The sequence below is a fragment of the Acanthaster planci genome, linkage group LG17, assembly GCF_054643075.1.
Source record: "Acanthaster planci isolate LZ-2023a linkage group LG17, COTS_SCS, whole genome shotgun sequence".
NCBI classification, from domain to species: Eukaryota; Metazoa; Echinodermata; class Asteroidea; order Valvatida; family Acanthasteridae; genus Acanthaster; species Acanthaster planci.
In genome coordinates this window covers 4,081,518-4,099,542 of record NC_141793.1, presented here as the reverse complement: position 1 = coordinate 4,099,542, position 18,025 = coordinate 4,081,518, and the positions used below count along the sequence as shown (strand labels likewise).

The 18,025-nt window shown below is 43.4% G+C and overlaps 2 protein-coding genes across 6 annotated transcripts; one reads left to right on the top strand and one right to left on the bottom strand.

Moving 5' to 3' along the window:
* Positions 1-295: 295 nt before the first annotated feature.
* On the bottom strand, positions 296-12,270 carry LOC110979345 (histone acetyltransferase KAT2A-like). Of its 2 annotated transcripts, none has more exons than XM_022235057.2 (17): positions 12,073-12,270; positions 11,311-11,449; positions 10,503-10,648; positions 9,967-10,056; positions 9,422-9,603; positions 8,354-8,545; positions 7,715-7,833; positions 7,144-7,323; positions 6,565-6,633; positions 6,106-6,179; positions 5,501-5,694; positions 4,296-4,548; positions 3,896-4,039; positions 2,973-3,087; positions 2,725-2,834; positions 1,795-1,879; positions 296-1,110 (listed from the first exon to the last, which is right to left on the bottom strand). In XM_022235057.2, exons 1-17 carry the CDS (start codon positions 12,268-12,270, stop codon positions 917-919), a joined length of 2,484 nt encoding a protein of 827 aa, XP_022090749.1. In that variant the 3' UTR covers positions 296-916. The 2 variants fall into 2 exon arrangements, with proteins under 2 accessions (XP_022090749.1, XP_022090750.1); XM_022235058.2 differs by having other exon boundaries at positions 11,311-11,446.
* On the top strand, positions 12,190-17,764 carry LOC110979347 (rRNA N(6)-adenosine-methyltransferase METTL5-like). Of its 4 annotated transcripts, none has more exons than XM_022235063.2 (8): positions 12,190-12,328; positions 12,921-13,063; positions 13,680-13,794; positions 14,238-14,425; positions 15,556-15,638; positions 16,133-16,184; positions 16,331-16,380; positions 16,555-17,764. In XM_022235063.2, the coding sequence occupies exons 2-8, from the start codon at positions 12,964-12,966 to the stop codon at positions 16,663-16,665; spliced, it is 699 nt and encodes a 232-aa protein (XP_022090755.1). In that variant the 5' UTR covers positions 12,190-12,328; positions 12,921-12,963; the 3' UTR covers positions 16,666-17,764. The 4 variants fall into 4 exon arrangements, with proteins under 4 accessions (XP_022090755.1, XP_022090756.1, XP_022090752.1 ...); XM_022235064.2 differs by having other exon boundaries at positions 12,200-12,328; positions 12,903-13,063; XM_022235060.2 differs by lacking the exon at positions 12,190-12,328 and adding an exon at positions 12,388-12,493.
* The last annotated feature ends 261 nt before the right edge of the window (positions 17,765-18,025 follow it).

The window sequence follows — 18,025 nt, the reverse complement described above, 5'->3', positions numbered from 1 at the left end:
CTCTCCCTGACGGGAATGTAATGATAACCCCAGTCGAATGATTTTCATCTTTACTGCTTGCACATAATAGGAATGCCTATCCCAGCATGGACTGCAAAACTAAAGTCAGAGGGTCGGTTGGCTCAACTAATTTCTCTCACAGTTTTAAAGCGGGGAAATTAACAGGCATGTAAATTTAGGATATATGGTTGTGGAAGGCGCGAGTGTAATTTCGGACATCTTTGATAAAATAATTCTCTCCTGGTCCGTCCATTCTATTTTGTACGGCATGACACCAATTAAACAAACCTAAAGCTCAATTTGCACAATGATTTTATTTATTTTGGTCAAAAAAGTCAACCAATCTGACAATTAATCTTGCTTTCTACTAACAACGTCCTGATACGTGGCTTGTGAATCTTTACATGAAATGCCCCTATTCCCGATGCTAGAGTTTTTTGCTTCAGCACTGGATGGTATTCACTCCAGTCTGTGGATGGAGTTGTATGTTGGCACTTGTATTCAGACTGAGCCAGAATCCTGTATCGAGCCAGGTCACAGTTTCTGCTGGTTACAAGTGTGCCTGGGCCAATCAATGATGACCACTGATGAAGCCGTAGCTTGAGAAGCCTATTTCAGACACGGACTTCGCTGTTTTGAGCTTCCCTCAATACCACCTGGATTTTTCCTCCAACGTCTCAGACCGACATTCCATTATTGTCCCTGGAATGATTCCCGCCTAACAAACCCAGAGAAGCTGAAGTCTCCCTGGCCCGGTACCAGGAATAAATAAATACCCGGAGCTTCCCAACAGCTAATTTGAATATGAAATACCGTCAAAGTGGACGATTTTCTTCACAAAATAAATGGAGCACTGGGTGCAGACCATTTCAAGACTGCCCCCTTGGCCAAAAAACAACATCCTGGATGATTGTTTTCACTTCTCTATGATCCCATATTCTCGGATCTTGTTGAAGAAAAAGCGTTCAAGCGTGTTGGCGCACTTGACGTATTCTGTGTCGGCTGCGTTGTACGCCCGGCAATTGCTGAAGATCCGCTGCATGTCAGCTATAAATAGTTTCTTGGAGCAGTAGTACTTGTTCTTCAACCTCTCTGTCATGGTCTTCAAATCTAAATCAAAAGGGAAAAATGACGGCAATCAGCAAAGTCGCAAATCAAAAATTTAGGGGGGGGGGAAGTTTAACAACTGCAATAAGCAGTCAACATTACAAGTGAAAGAGTCACGTATTATTTACGCTGTTGATAACATTTTAGAGATGAAAATCTTCCACTATTTCCTGTCAACTTGATGAACTTAATCCATAATTAATGACCATGCAAAATAGGTCTTTGCAATTCAGGCCATGGCGCTCGATGACAAATGATAAATACTTCAGGGCAATTGAAAGGAGGTAAGCTTCAATTTTCCAGTATTTCTCTCACGGGAGAGGTATTCACGCATTAATTCATTGTGAGTGACCAGTTTTTCTGTGCATTGACCCTCGGATGCGTTCTGCTTATTCAAAGTTATTGCATTTTTTTATGCACATTCCACTTATCTGCTCTGGCCAGCCACATCCAAAACCAACCAGCAGCGGCTGGGAGCAACACGTGCATCTATGAGAGGTAGCCGCAGCCACTAGCAAGTAAGCCCAGGGGTTATTTCTAGCTACTGCACAACTATCCCCAGTAGATTCGATCGCCATCACCACCTCGCAGCATCACGTGACGGCCTTCCAATACCTCCTTACTGTCTTCATAGCAACCGTGCTGACATGGATCTACCCACAATGCAACCCTTCGACAGAAACTCACCCATTGGATACTTGATGTGATCGTAGTAGTCTGGTGCCTCAATGACCTCCACGGGCTTCAGGAAGGGCCAAGCACTGGTGTGGTTCTACCATAACAGAAAAATAATGCAGTCATCAATATTCAGCGAGCACAATTTCTACAGGCAAGCATTCTTACCACCAACGGTAGGCTTGAGTTCATTCCTAGATCCACAAAAACTGTCTCTCAGGAATACATGAACAGCAGATCAATAAAAGGTAATTTGTTGTGAAACAACTTGGACAAGATTGTAAGAAGTCAAATCCTGTAACTAATTTACAAATAAAGTCTACATGTATTGTTTATCCCTGGCGGGGATCCCATGCAAAGGGCTCATCAGATTTCACGGCGCTGCTTACCCGCTAGCGAAAAATCGGCACTTACCACAGCAGAAAATTCTGCGCTTACGCTGAACGTATTTCACAGGTAAGCGAGGAATTTTGGCTGGTGTGCATGCGTACATCCTGCAACTAAGGATTCTGTGCTTAAAGGGTTGGTACAAAATGGGAGACCGTAAGCGCGGAATTCTGCGGTAAGCAGCGCCATGAAATCGGGTCCTGATATCAATCCATAAAAGAATTACTGCTTTTGTGACCTCAAAACTTGCTTATCCATTTTTCAGGATAAACCCATTCTGCAAAGGTAAATCTACAACTCCGCAAAACAAACTGATCGTAATTCTCCCAACCAAAATATGTGACCCAAAAATCCGAGAAACTCCAGAAACTGAAATTTTTCACAATGTGTCTTTCATTTCCCCTCCTTCAAAAAGTTTGTAAAAAAAAAAACAACCTAAAATGTAGCCTTGCCCCTCAGAAAGGCCATAAAAGGTTGCGTATAAAAAAATATTCAAAAACCTCTCCCCCCGAAATTTGGTTCTGGATCCACCCTTAATTAGGTGTCTCATCTTACCTTGGTCGCAGTCAGTACTGTCTTGAACAGCTGGAGCACTTGCTCTTCGCTCATGTTGGACAGCTTGGTGGGCGGCGGTTTCTCCTTGGGAGGCCTCCAGCCCGCCTCAACTGAAAAGAGAAACGTTTTTCTTGTGCTTGATTCCCGGCTGTCTTTTCTGAGGCACACACACCAGCTTAGAAAAATGATCTGCTAAGCAAGCCTGCTCAAATCTGCCTCTGGATGTTAAGGTATTGAGGCTGGCTTACCGAGGCCAGGGATGCTTTCCAAGGGTATCTGCCTCACTCCTTCCTTGAAGCAGGTCAGCCCCGGGTACACCTTACGTACCTCCTCTTGTTTCCGTTCTATCAGTTTCTTGACAATCTAAAAGACATAAACAGTATCCAGAGTGGTTAGGCCAAGTAAGATTTTCACATTTTTATCGCCAGGGTTTTTTAATAAAGTAGGGCTCGGGGCTTTTTTTAATTTTCTCGGTGGCCGCAATTTTCAAAAAAAAATTTTTAACAACTGTTGGCGTTTCCACAGGTAAGACACAGTAAACATGTTAAAAAGACATGCTGGATAAAAGGACTGAATATATTTACAGTGGTTTTGATAGCTTCTTAGCAAGCTTTTCGGTACAATTTTAAATAAACATTTTTTAAGCACCCTCCAAAAACAGATTGGGATGCAGCCTTTTTAGTGCCAGTCTAGTCTGTCAAATCAGGACCCTACCTGGAAATAATGCCCCCTCTAAGGGCTGAGATTGGCAGAAAATGAAATGTCCATGAAATAACTACCAAAGGTTATAAGTGCCCCACAAACCATAGGGCCTATGGTATACATTTATGTTTGCCTGAAGACACCCCTTAAAGTATCCATTTCTTGTGTTCTCTATCAATTTTCATGTTACAAACACCTTAATGGTAAACTCTGGATGTTCCAGATTTTGAAAGCGATTGTTTGAAAAATATCGGAATTAGTCAAATCTGATGAAAAAATCCTGAACTCAGGAAAAATCCTAACAAATCTCGACCTTGCCTCTTACAATTAACAAACCAATGCACCTCTTCTTTCCAAAATGTATACAATATTCAGATCGTGGTTATTATGTTCAGGCAGAAAGAAAACCACTTCCTGAATGAATTTGCCAATTACAAGAAACTAGTTGATTTTTCTTTGATGGCCTTGCCTCCTTCTGCCGCCTGATGATCTGGGAGAACTCGGTGTGGGGGATGCGGGGGTTGAGCTGGCAGCCCATCAGCGTGGCGCCCTCGTAGTCCTTGATGTAGCCCACGTAGGCTGACTTGGGCAGCTTGATCTCCTTGGAGAAGCCCTGTCGCGAAAAGTGCATGCGGGAAAACTTTGAACGGGACTCAACAACACAGAAGGTTCTTAAAAATTCTGGAAGTCTTTAGGAAGAACTATCGATAATATTAAGCGCTTACATAGCACTTTATCATCCATGCTCACGACCACGAGACCAGTTTTTCTGCAACAGCTTGAAATTAGCACCACTTGATCTTCACCCTCATATGTATCCATTTTTATACACCCCGGTGGACAGAAGAAACTGTGGTGAAGTGTCTTGCCTGTTTCTTGAAGTATCCAATGGCGTACTCATCGGCAAAGGTCAGAAAGTGCAGCAGGCCATGCTTGATGTGGTAGTCCTTGAGGTGGTTCATGAGGTGGGTGCCATAACCTTTGACCTGCTCGTTGGAGGTCACGGCGCAGAAGACGATCTCGGTGAAGCCCTGGGTGGGGAACATGCGGAAGCAGATGCCACCGATGACCCGGCCGTCCTTGACGAGGGCCAACGTCTTGTGCTTGGTATCAAACACCAGTCTGTTAAGCAGGGGCACAAGCATGATTGGGTTCATCAAATCCATTAAAATCAAATCAATCAAATCAAATCAATCAACTGACTAGCCCATTAAACAAGAGGTACCCCACGAAACCCCTTAAATGTCATAAAACCTCAAGGTAAACTCTGAGTAACCCCTCCACTTACCTCCTGTTTCATTTTGCATTCTTCCCGCAATTATTCACACTCTATACTGAACTAGTCAACAAAACTGCTGCGTGAACATTGAGGCTTCCTTCCAGAGGATGCAAGAAGGTAGCCAATTACTTCTTCAACCAAATATCTCAACCATTCCATGTACATTATAGTTAATAATAATAATAACAAGTGCCATCTATCGAGTAAACTATTCCGAGGCGCTGTATTATCATTATCTCTGCACATTGGGCTCACACATCATCCAAACATTCCTGAAACCATCTCAGCTCCTTGGGGAGTACACTAGCCCGGTGCTGCCATTTCAGTGCAAATGGCTAAACATTAAACATACCCGTGTCTGCCCTCACAGGTACCAATTTACTCCTGGGTAAAGAGAGGCACACAGGGGTAAAGTGACTTGCTCAAGATCACAACTTGCTGCCACCAGTTGGATTCAAACCCCTGACCCGATGATCAGAAGCTACAAACCCTAATTACTAGGCCACATGCCTCCCACAAAGTTTCCACAGATGAAGGTAAACACAAAATTAGAACAAAGCTAGGCACAAATTGAAAGATGCAAGTGGACAACATACTCGGCAATTACGGTTTCGCAACAAATTAATCCATTTCATAGTGTCATTTGATTCAATGTTTATATAATTAACCTTGCATAAACAATTTCTACGAGCAAAAACAAATTGGAGGTTGATTCTGGGTACATTTTGAGAGAGTTATTTTGGGGAATTGGCCAACAGAGTTGGGCTTGATAGAGTCAATGAGTTCTGCTCATACCTGGTGATGTATTCCTTAGGCATTCTGGGGAGCTGGTGGGAAAACACATTCTGCAAACCGATCAGCCAGATGAGCGTCTGACGCGACGGCTTGCGCGTGATGGAGTTGCCGATGACGTGGAACTCGATGACACCCCGACGCTCCTCGTTACGTGCTGCCTCATCGCGGGCAGCGTGTGCCGAGAACAGGCTACTCTGTGGTGTGTATAAATCAAACACAGTCTGTATGTTAATTACGTATATATATTCAGCCAATGAGATGATGATTTTATTTCCGAATGCTGGAAACAGACACTTGCGTGCAGTGTCTGCCATGTTCTTCGGTCAACAGCTCTCCAGGGCTTACATTGGGACCAAGTTGCCTCGACAGAAAGTTGGCGCATTTGGTATGAGAACTCACGATAAACTGGCCCACAATGTTTCATCAGCGATACGAAAACAAGCAAGTGTGTTACTTGTCTGTTTCATAGCCTTACTTGTTGAAACAGCTCACAGACACACCAAGCTCAAGAGAATTTGATTTGAACACTTCAGCTGTAAACATGGACAAGTGCAGCTCGTCTTTGGTCCCTTTTCAAAATAAAATTGGAAAAATCTTTGGCATACCTCTGGGCCCACCATGGCAGCAGGATCGGTGATTGTTGACAGCACCTCGCTCACAACCTTCATTGGAATATCATCTATGAGCCAAATGTTCACAAAACTTTCAAATTTATGTGACAGAAAACAACTTTTTGATGAGAACTGAACAAAAGGAAATTTGAACAAGTGACGAAAAGAACACAAGCTTGCACTTTTCCTTTGTTAAAACTATGAACAAATAAGTTTATTATATCAAAAACGCTCCTAAAAAATTAATAACAACATCAAATTGTGCAGTACATTGTATTTAATTTCCAGATATTTTCTTCTCTTGATTACAACTTCAACTCTTAACCTACAAACCTCTTAAAGTTCAGCCAAGTAAGAGTGAATGCATTCATTTACTTTCATTTTATTTGTGTACGTTTCATTGTCTCACAGACAACAACATTCTGAAAATATCATGAAGTTGACTTTCTTTACCTTCTAGAAGTCTCTGCCTTTTCGCATCTTCGATTGTCTCTGAGTCATCTGACTTTCTTTTCTCTGACCCTAAAATGAAAAAAATTTGATAAGAATGCACAAAAGTTCTCAGGCTTAGATAGATGAGGTCCGGACTACCAAGCCACAACTGCAGAGTTCCTGCATAACTATATTTATTTAGGACGAATGAACAGGATGACGACTTGACCAACCTTTGATTTAAAAAAATCCTATCACATAAACGGTTTTGACTTGCATGGTGCATATTAAAACCCCATGTCTGTGTTACAGTCAAGACCGTCATCCGACCAGTTGCTCGTAATGGGGCAAACAATGAAAAAGGAATGCTTTTGATGCAATTCATTGGAATAGCTTGTGACTTGAATTCACACCAGAGATCTTTTGTTGGTCTTGTGGGGTTTTGTGATGGTCTTAAGTGATCTCAGCTACAACAACGCCCCGTGCAAAGTAACAGCATCTGCCCTCCTAGATTTTTCAGGATCTGCAAGGTCTAGAGTGAGTGAGTGGTATGCAAGCACACAGTAAAGCCTCAGTTTTGACCAATTGTCTTGTCGGTACCTTTGTCCGTAGCTGCGTCCTCCGTATCTCCATTCTTCCCTGTCTTCTTGCTACTGACCAGGCCGGGACTGAGGTTGAACGAGGTACTGCTGTCGGTGGATGAGGCTGTGGTTGCTGTCGTAGTGCGTCCTGCAGCTATCGCACCAGTGGACGTTGTATTTGCAACTGCTGTGGGACTCGCTGTGAAAGGAGGTACCACCCCCCCAACAAGTTTGAAACAGATGTTTTCCAATCTTAACTCCAGGGTCCTTACAGTAACATGAGATGGACGCTATATGCGCTGACCAAAATTCTTAACTACTTAAATATGCTATATATTAGCACAGACTCGTAATAGTTAGCAAAGCATACAAATTTGACCCTATCGTTCTGATGGGCATGCTCAAAACATTTATATTTTTTAAGATACAACTTGAGCATGTATGCGACCAGGATCACCTCTGATCTTCGACACCTTGTTAGAATCACGTTACTCTAGCAACAAGGCTGAAGGCTGAAAAAAAAAGAGAGAAAAACCCCACAAAAGCATTCACGCTCTCCAAAGCAAAAGGTGTCAGAAGCGTCAACCTACCGTTGTCGGGTGTCGGGGAGGTGGCTGGGAGAGGCATGCTGCCAGGCATAGGGGAGAAGTCGGGGTCCCAGATCGGTGAATTTGGGCCGTAGACCTCCTCTTCCAACATGGACAAAAACCTGGACATGCACAAACACAGAGATGAGGTATGACATTCATAAGACAAGGGTGAAGGTTTCTGATCAATGTCCCAAGTGCCTGTCCAACCTTTCCATGGCCAACAAAATGCAAACTTTATTACTTCACAGCCGGAGTGCTTCTTATTATCAGCACTGTAAGCATGCTTTACCGCAGAATGGATGTCCACTGATATTTTTAAATACTGAAACAAATTACAAAGTTCAAACGTTTTCCTACAAAGTAAGTGATGCCAAAAATGTAAAAAAAACCCTCCTCAATCCAAGTAACTTGTGGCGAAATTACATGTATGTGGGCTCAGTCGCATGTAAGCTCATTTACAAGTGGACAACAATTCATTCCAGCAGAAAAATCTATTGCTTATTCGGCACAAATGGTAAGCAAACTTCACTGAGGGTTCTACGCTTACAAAGATTGCCCACAGTTTCTGTGCTAAAACTGTAAGCACAGAATGGCGCTCATAAGCGCAGAATTTTGCAGCTAGCTCTCTTGAAAACTAACCTTGGAAAGTGAGTCAGCACCAGGGTACGCTTCTCGGGGGGCATCTTGTCCTTTTCGGCCCGGAACTTGTCCAGTAGCTGCCGCCGCATTACGGTGAAAACTGACCGCAGGAGTGAGCGGCCAAAGATGTGGGTGGTCTCGTAGCGGGGCAGGCTGTCGCAGAACGTCGGCACGTGGCAGTAGCACAACCACCTGAGGCAGTGACGCAATCAACAACGAGGGGCGGAAGTGACCGCAAGGAAAGAATGTTAAACGTCCCGAAGAGAAGATGAGGTTTCCGGAATGGACTCAAAAGCTAAGAAGCAGGAGTACTAGTGTTGTACCTTGAGCCCCCCAAAATAATGGACGTTTAATTTTATACTACGCTTGAATAAATTCCCATCATCTGATGGTGAGGGTCAATCACATTCACGGCGACTACTTGATAATCACCAGTTGATAGAACATTGTTCTATCCAGTAGGTACGGACCACATTAATGGCCGCGCAATAATGTAGTTCATCAAGCAAACAGACGATAGCAATAAACACAAAGCAGTCTTCCTTCTCAGACATGAAAGTTCTGATCTCTTAGGACCTGTTTCTTTCACATGGATCTGGATCTCAATCAGTAATCCCAATGGTGGTTCACACCATCCATTAGGTCGGTTCTGGAGTCAGTGAACCAGTGACGAATGACTGATTGAGATTTGGATCCGTGTGAAACAAACAGGCTCTTAAATGCTGCTGTTCCTGATAGAAGGAAACCCAATTCAATATGTTACCAAACCATTACACCAACGGGCAAAACACACTGGAACATCTTTTGAAGAATCAACAGATTCGGATTGAGATCAGTCACTTTTGGTACAATTTTATTCTGGACTGATGTATTGCATACATTTGTACGACAAAGTAGGGCATGATTAAAAGGGCCTAGAGTGCCCAGAGCGCATAAACCTGCTGCTCAGCAAAAGTTGATTATCGGCCAAAGTCACGATTGGTTCTCAGCTGGTTTCTGCTCAGTGCATTAAACAGGCAAGCAATATTTTTGATGTCATTTGACCCTCGTTAAGCTCTTCTTCCCCACCTGGTGTAGTTGACTTTGTATGCGGCCACATCGTCCGTCTGAGCCCGCTGCTTTCGGACGGTGGGCGTCTCCAGCTTCCAGTGGTTCAGGCAGTGCAGGAACATCTTGGCCAGGTCATACATGGTCTGCCAGTCCTTCTGGGGCAGGTGGCCAAACTTGTAGACAACAAAGTTGGTGACGCCCTGGTGCGGTGCGACAACTATAAATTATTCTTGCCAAGTCCCTTCTGAATACGCTATGTAAATTGCTTCTGTTTTGGGGAGATAATGTTGGCTTTGATGGTTTGGTGTGGTTTGGATTCAAGGTTTCCCTGAAGTTGTAAATAGGAGACTGATATGACTAAAGTCCAAAAACTTACTCTGAAACATATAGAGGCAATTTTCGTGAGAATGTGCACAAGTGTCTTTGCAAGTTCACTAGTCAAATGGCAAAAAATGGACTGTTACATGGAGATTAACTTCCTGTGAGAGGGCACTGCTGCAAAATGTCTGTGGGGCAGACTTTGAATGATTCATATATTTCTAAACTAGTCCACATTTCTGTACCTTATTAATGCTTGGTTTCTCAAACGGCGGGCTGCCCAGAGGGCCTTCCACTGACGGCTTGCTCATCTGAAGGATGCATTTCCTCAGGAGCTGGTGGCATCAAGAATACAGATAGGTATCACATAGTTTTTAGCATTCAGTTTTCCAGGTCTTACACTATGTACCAGGAAGGCAAGAAGGTCAGTGTACTGGATGCTCTGTGCCTCTATGTTAAAAATCTTGAGATAGCAATGTGAGTGAGTTACTCATATTAACACAAGTATACTCCTGAATGCACAACCAACAGGGGTGTGACCTGTGGGTATGTTCGCGGCAAGACTCAGAGGATACTCGCACATCACGTGGTCTTTCATGTTAAGAAAGGTAAGCATTTTCTGTTGCCATGATGTGATCCAAGAGGAATGCTCACACAGCATTTCCCCGTAGCCCTCCCCCCCCGGTAACGAGCGTAACACGCGAACGCAGCCATATATACACGAGAGAGCATTCTAGAGAGCAAATCTTTGGGGAAATATCCTAGAGAGGACGACGCTCACTTTGAAGAGATAGAAGTAGACCTGCTTGGTGTCTGCATCCTCCTCTTTGTGAACGCAGAGGAAGAGGTTCTCCACATCTACGACGATGCCTAACAAGCGGTTGATCTCTTCATCTGGAACATTCTCCAGATGGGACACGTGAGCAGCTGCCCAACAGAAACAAAACATATCATATAAAGCCATGGAACAAGGATATCTTGTAAAAAAATAGAGCAAGCATTCTGTAACGTTGTCAAGGGTGTACTCGACAGCGAAGTATGGAACTCCAATTAGCGGTCATTTCAGGACCCAAGAAAGTGCTAACATGCAACCCCAAAACACGACGGGCACATTTCTGGAAAAGCCAACTTCAGTGATTAAACAGGCCTGTTACATGTACCAGATATTATAGACACGTCCTTGTCCATCACAGAGCATACTGAATTAACTAAGTGCAACAACCCGTGAAATGTTCACCATGCTTGAGCAAATGTTTGTGCTAAAGTTAAAAAAAATTTGCTGAACGGCAAACAGCGCCATAAAATTAGGCCCTAATCAGGATACCAGGCACTGATAATGTCCCTCGCTGAAGGCCTCTGGTTACCTATATATGAGTTTTATCTGGATTCATGACCAATACTCAAAGAAATGGCCCAATTTTCCACAACAGACACATGAAAAACAAAGCCCTCACATGAGTCCAAAGCGTGAAGCATTTTCATTCATTTTTAAATGTAAGAACATGATCCTTGCACATGGGTTGAAGCTGAACCCTGAGATGGGTTCTCAGATCGCTGTATGCCTTTCACCCTTTGCCGTGGTAACTCACCTAGCTGGTGATTGCAACTCCTGCAAGGGTCCGACAAACTGGCAAGGGGAGTGGCTATGTCCAGGCGGCTGGGCTGCGTGGGTGTCGGCGGTGGATTCGGGTTCTTCCATCCATTACATTTGCAAGAGTCATCAGCCTGCTAGACAAAAAGAGAGTACAGGTAATCTATCAAACTGTACCTCATTGCATTGCTCCCAGATCCTTCATAATCCAATGGAAGGTTTGATTGATTCTGTAGGATTTACATGCAAATAGTGGTTGACTAATCGTTTCAACGTTTTGTTTTGGGCCTAGATTGTGTACAGTTATTATACACTTATGCGTAAAATGCACTGTACATGTATGTAATTATGGAACAAAAAATCATTGAGTAAAAATTTTCAAGTCAAAAAATTTGAAAAAAAAATGCTTATTGCCCATGTTTAGATTAGAATGATCAGTTTGGTGGGCACCTTTAAAATGGCAACTTACAAGTGGACACAAGTTCACCATGTTCACAATTAAATATAACGTTAGGGCCTACTGCCTTTTTAAATTTCATGCAAGTGTTCATGTTCACACGGCTTAGGCCCCCAGCCCTATGCTAAGCCCGTGGGCCTGTTTGTTTCACGTGGATCTGGATCACATGTTATGTTTACTGAAGCACTGTGCGGGCTGTCGGAAATAAGCGTCTGATCGTTATCAAATAAAACTTCGCCGCACTCAATCTTGGAGCACAATAGTGGAATTAAATACACGGCACTCCGAACAAATCAAGCAAACCTTGCAACTTGAGTACACGCCCAGTTTCTCCAGCTTCTTGGTCTTTGGATAATTCCGGACCTGTGTTTTCCTCTGAGCGATCCTCTGGAGGTTCATCGGCCGGCTGATCTCACCTGGATTGATCTGTGTGGCCGACGCCCGGCGCTGGCTCACCAATTCCGCGTTTGCCGAGCCAGAATCCGGTGCAGCAGTCGCCATTTTGTGCAGAGCTGCGAACAAAGAGGATCGGCAGCTCCTAAAACGTATTCTTTAAAAGGTGAGGCAGTCGATTCCCGATACGCACAACGTCTGCGTAAATAATAAACTCCTTGTGGGGCATGTATTCTTTAATATTTTCAGCGGTTTTCAATTTTACTAACGCAACATAAGACTGAAGGCCTAATTATTAAAAAAAAACCCACTAAATAGCGCTGCTCTGCAGGTATGGTGGATCTTGATTCTAGAGTCCCTCATGGCACGTCTGTTTTTGTGATATGATGTTTTATATAAAATCCTTCGGAAGATTTTACTTTAATGCCCCAATTTATCATGATTCATGCTGGGCACCGAGTGTGTTCCTTCCTCCATGGTGAATCATGGTCCTTTTTAATATAATAGCTCCATGCATGGGTGAATCTCTCCTTCTTAGAACTGAACTGTGCCTCACACACTCTGTGTGGACATAGTGTAGTGTGCCTCACTCCCCCTAAAATCACTAATTCTGCCATGGTAGTAGCTGTTTCTGCAGAGAACAGTGGGCCTATTGAGGACTTCTTCATTTTTAAAAAAAAACTTTGTACAGGTGGTGTATTCAAGTAAAATCATCCCAAATTCTCGATTGATGTTAACAGGCCCTTTGCTTTTGACAGCTGTGTCATCATGCCCATGACATGAAACAACACCATCATCCAAATGAAGCTAAAGCAGTTAGAGAGCCACTTACAGCAGGTAGACGTGTTTGAGAAGCCCAAGATTCTCCTGGAGCAGTACCCGACCAGGCCTCATATTGCAGGTATCCTATGGAGAGCTCAATGCTTCCATCAGTCGATTTTACAAGTCAAGTCACATGACAAGTTGCAAGATCACATGACAAGAATTTGTCACAGTTCATGTGAGAATGCATGACAGGATGACTTGTCATGCATGGACTTGTAAGGATTCATTGGAGTTAGGCCAAAATATTTTTCCTCAAGTGAAGGCTCAAAAATGATGGTAAGTTAGGTAACTCTTTCAGTGATGCATTTGCAATCAATTTGAGTTTCCCAGAATAAATTGCTTCGGTTTGATGATAGAAATTCCTGCCTTAACTTGTAATATAGTAAAAGTAGCCTCTCTTAACCCTAACACTCCTCAATCCTCCAACAGGTGAAGGATTGAGGAGTGTTAGGGTTAATCCCTTACCTGTTGGAGGACTGAGGAGGGTTAGGGTTAATGATCCATCAAGCATTCTCATGGGCAAAAGAATCCTTCATCAAGCTTAACTGGATATCTTGAAGCGGTCAGCATTATTTTGTATTCTAATCAATTACCAAGCTTTCTTGGAATGGCCTAGAATGATGGATTTGGGTCCAATATTGTTCTATCATTCAATAGATCCAAAGCCTTTCCTTTTGCCATCTTTCTGACAGCATGCATGCTGCACACAATGGATGCTCGATACGGTGACCTCCAGGGTAAACTCATTGCTGATCTGGGCTGTGGTTGCGGCGTGCTGAGCATAGGGGCTGCCATGCTGCAAGCAGGGTATGTCCGTGCACTCATAAGCACAAAAGTCATGTCTGAATCGTGTGTCTGGAGCTAGGGGTTTGCCAGTTGCATCGAGACACCTGCTGACAGCAGACATAGCCATAGCTCTGGAAGTCCATTTCAAGCATGGCCCTATTTACATTTACTGCCTCAGGCAGCTGCCAAACATTCCACATCTGTTCAGGAGATTGTGTTTTGTGGAGGGATGAAAAACGGAGAGCCCAGAGAAAAACCCTTGTGCCACAGAAGAGAACCATGAACAACTCTACTCACATGGATGTAAGGTCCCAGGCTTGGAATCGAACCCAGGTCCACAATGATGACAGGCAAGTGCTTTATGCACTGTCCACCCGTGCCATCCTCATGAAATGGCATGTGGTGTCATCAGTCTCTTACATGTACCAATAATCAAATGTTTGATATCATTTCAATACATTCAGCCTGGTCATCGGCTTTGACGTTGACGGGGATGCCCTGGACATCTGCGCACAGAATGTAGAAGAGTTTGACCTGGGGTCAAACGTCGACCTCATGCAGTGTGACCTGACCTCGCTGGAGTCCGGGCGCTGGGCCAAAATATTTGACACAGTCATCATGAATCCACCATTTGGAACCAAGCACAACAAAGGTGAGGGAAGAGATTCGTCACCATTAGAGGGTTTGAATGGCTGCCATCTTGCAGGCCGGTGCTTTTGTTCCACAGGGTATGCACAAAGGAGGTTTCCCTGTGGAACAAAAGAACTGCCCTGCAAGATGGCTACCACGTAAAGCCTCTATAAACAAGGCAACCTGAAGATTTGGCCTCTATTAATTTGCCCTGCACCATCAAAACACCCACGGACGAGTTCAAGCGAGGACAGTGGTTAACCGTAGTCTGACTAACATCACCCAAACGATGGATAGTTGGACCATCTGGTGGACCATTTGGAGCCAGGCCCGGGGGCATGGTTGCTTTACTGGTTATCAATAGCCTTTTTCATAATTAAACATGGAGGGAACCATCAGCATGAGAATAAGATGAAATAGACTGTGAACGTAACGAGAGATGCCATCAACAGTAGATTGTGAGAGAGGTGAGATTTCGCCAAAACAGTTTGACAGGGTTTGTTTGAACGGGACTTCATTGCACATGCGCATTTATAAGAAGCAGTTGACCAGCACTGGAATTGCGATTGGGCCAGAACCTCTCCTACACTTAGGGGTGGATCCAGGATTTTTCAAAAGGGGGGGACGCGATTCTGGATTTTCCAAAAGGGGGGCGTGAAGGAAAGCAGCAATAGTAAAATGCCCTTACGGTTTGGGGTTCAGGGCATTTTGTGATTTTGGGTGCCCTGAGGTGCACTTTTAGGCTCTATCACCCCTCTATCTTCACCCTCCCTCTTTTTCTTCTTTTAAAATTTTTTTTAATTAATTTTTTGTGAAAAAGAGGGGATGTGTTTTCCCCACGCCCTGCCCTGCATCCGCCTTTGACACTGAAGCAGTCACATTTCTATCTTGTTTTTCTCTGTTTTGGGGTCACTCTGTATCATTTCAACATGATTATTTACCTGACCCTTTAATTAATGCGATGGGTGAGCTCCAGTGTATATGAGAAAACACAGGCCTGAATTATTTGTAATTTGATGGGTTTGTTTGTGAGATATGGGTCAACAAACTTTTGACTAATTAGCATGACCTTTGAACTTTTGACACTTGACCTCTAAACATATAGCCACATCATAGTAGTCCTTGATTATCAATTGTGTTTGTGTTTTTCAGGCACCGACATGGTGTTCCTAAGAAAAGCTCTAGACATGGCGAGCACTGCAGTTTATTCTCTCCACAAAACATCCACACGAGAGGTAGGTGATCCATTTAGAATGGACCACTGCAAAGGCAAACAGAAGTTGGACAGTCCAAGCTCCAAATTTAACCCCATTTGTGAGCCTGATGACTTCAGCACTGATCTCACCTCTCATAACATCACATGAGCTTTAATGTTCCAAATTTGTGCAATGGCAATGACGTCATCAAATCAGCCCGGGAGCTCGAGCGGCCAAAAGAGAATTTTCTGTGGGCGGGGAAATACAGGATCTTTTTATTCATTAATGGGGCCCCAATTAATGGGGTAAACATTAAATTTATGATGTTTTTGAAATGGTTATGTAGTTATTAGTATTTGAAAATACTTCACGGGAACTAAATGTTTTCTATTTCTGTTACCCTTTAAGGTCCTGTGTTAAAGGCCTAGTTTCAAAACTCCTTCCTGTTTGAAGGCTTCATCACCTTGGGAGCGTTTAAATTACAAACCAAACAGTTATATACATGTAGTGTTTTGTCCTGTTGTATGTAACAGTATATTGAGAAGAAAGCCAAGGAATGGGGCACGCATATGGAAGTCGTTGCAGGTAAGTCCTTTCTCTCCGTTTCCTCCTGTATTGCTTTCGTTCCTGATGGGATCAGTTCCCAGGATGAGCCTCAGATTGAAAATCCAACATTTCTTGTTCGGTGCATAATTCCATTGGTGTTTTTTTTTCTTTTTTCTGCCTTGCAGAATTGCGATTTGATTTGCCGGCAAGCTACAGGTTTCACAAGCAAAAATCAGTAAGCGTCCATACCCGATCAAGACACTTAAATTTGTCCACTTTTTGGTGTGGATGTGACAAAGTATTCAGATTAATTGAATTACACTTGGTAAAAGCATGTGTCATGCTTTTAATTAAGTTTTTCCCCCTTTTTTTTTGCAGTTTAATTGTTTCTGTGTCAAATTGTTGACAGGTGGATATTGAGGTGGACTTCCTGAGATTTTCTTGGCCAGGTTCATCCAAAGCTTCTGGAATGTCGTGGACAGTTCAACATGGCCATGAGGCCAGTGCCTTGCCTAGGTGACGGCAAAGATATTTCAATCCCGACACCCAACAGCGTGTTGGTTATTAATCCAGCACGATGAGATTTAGCATTTCAAGTGTCCAGCCCGCCAGCTGCCACAGGATCCAACTGTCCAACAGTGACATCCTTCGATGGGACTAGCTCCCATTTTCTTAGAGTGGTCTCCATGCGCGAAGGGGAGATCAATTTTTTTTTAACTGCGCAACAATTTCCCGTTGAGAATCAACTCTTCCACGTGCTTTATGACACGTGTGTCACAATGTTGCTGTGGAGACCATCACTAGACCAAACAAAAAACCCAGTAAGAAGACCAGTCCTAAGTCACAGAGTGAAATGTCAAATGATAATTGAATGTTTTTGATGCAGTTTGTTTGAACAGCTTGTGACTTGAATTCAGACTGGAGGTCTTCTGTTGGTCTCATGAAGGTCTTAAGTGGTCTCGACTTCAGTTCAGACAGGTGTGTTGTCTTGTTGGGTCATGTTGTGGTCCGAAGGGGTTCAAACTACAACAGCGGTGTGGCAAGTTTGGGGGGGGGGAATGGGTGCATGGTGTGTCTGCACTGGCATTTGATTGTTATTATTGTTTATTCGACCTGAACATTGTTATGCAAAACAGCAGAGAACATAAATAAAAATGTACACATGAGATAAATTGTAGCAGTCTAAAACAGGACAAACAGGGCAGGGCAGATGATGGGAAGCAAAACAAACAAGCAGATAGACAAACAAAAGCCATCCAAGTCGGCCTGGACAAACAGAAGCGTACTAAACACTGAGACCCAGAGGCCTGTTTCTCCAGACAAAATGGCTTTTGAAATAAATATTGATATTAGAAAAATATACATATATACATGTATATACATCGTCTCAACCTCTGCGTTAGTCATCAGTGAGGAGGTGGTTGTGTGAGAGTGGATTAGCAGGTTTGTTGCTGCTGTTGACTGTTGCACCCTAGGCGAGGCAACAAGGTCCCACAGATATGTACATCTGTCGCACCTTGCTGCATTATGCAAGCCTGCCGAAGGTGACTGTTGAGGACTGCTTGTCGTCTTGTGTACATGTATAATGACATTAAAGAAATAGCAATGAAAAAAGTTAATTGATGTGTAATGTGCGTATTTTCTATCAATGGCATTTTGCAATGGTTATTGGTTTTATGATAATTTAATGATAGGCCTCGGGAAAAAAGTTGAGCCCATTTCTGACGGTGTGAAACACACGAAAGACCCTGGGTCTGTGCAGAGATGCCAAGTTTTTAGTAATAAAGAGGGGAAACGGTGACACCTTTATTCAGTCTCATACTGAATAAAAAATAAAATCTATTTTCCACAAATTTATTTATATCTGATCATCCAACAGT

Bases quoted from the DNA above. Each gene is read 5' to 3' on its own strand.
- LOC110979347 (XM_022235063.2), top strand. From the start codon at position 12,964: ATGAAGCTAAAGCAGTTAGAGAGCCACTTACAGCAGGTAGACGTGTTT. The intron at 15,639-16,132 runs GTAGGTGATCCA...TGTATGTAACAG, and splicing joins ACAAAACATCCACACGAGAG to TATATTGAGAAGAAAGCCAA. The intron at 16,381-16,554 runs GTAAGCGTCCAT...AATTGTTGACAG, and splicing joins GGTTTCACAAGCAAAAATCA to GTGGATATTGAGGTGGACTT.
- LOC110979345 (XM_022235057.2), bottom strand. From the start codon at position 12,270: ATGGCGACTGCTGCACCGGATTCTGGCTCGGCAAACGCGGAATTGGTG. The intron at 11,450-12,072 runs GTTTGCTTGATT...CTTTTTGTCTAG, and splicing joins GCGTGTACTCAAGTTGCAAG to CAGGCTGATGACTCTTGCAA. The intron at 4,549-5,500 runs GTATGAGCAGAA...CCTGCTTAACAG, and splicing joins CCTAAGGAATACATCACCAG to ACTGGTGTTTGATACCAAGC.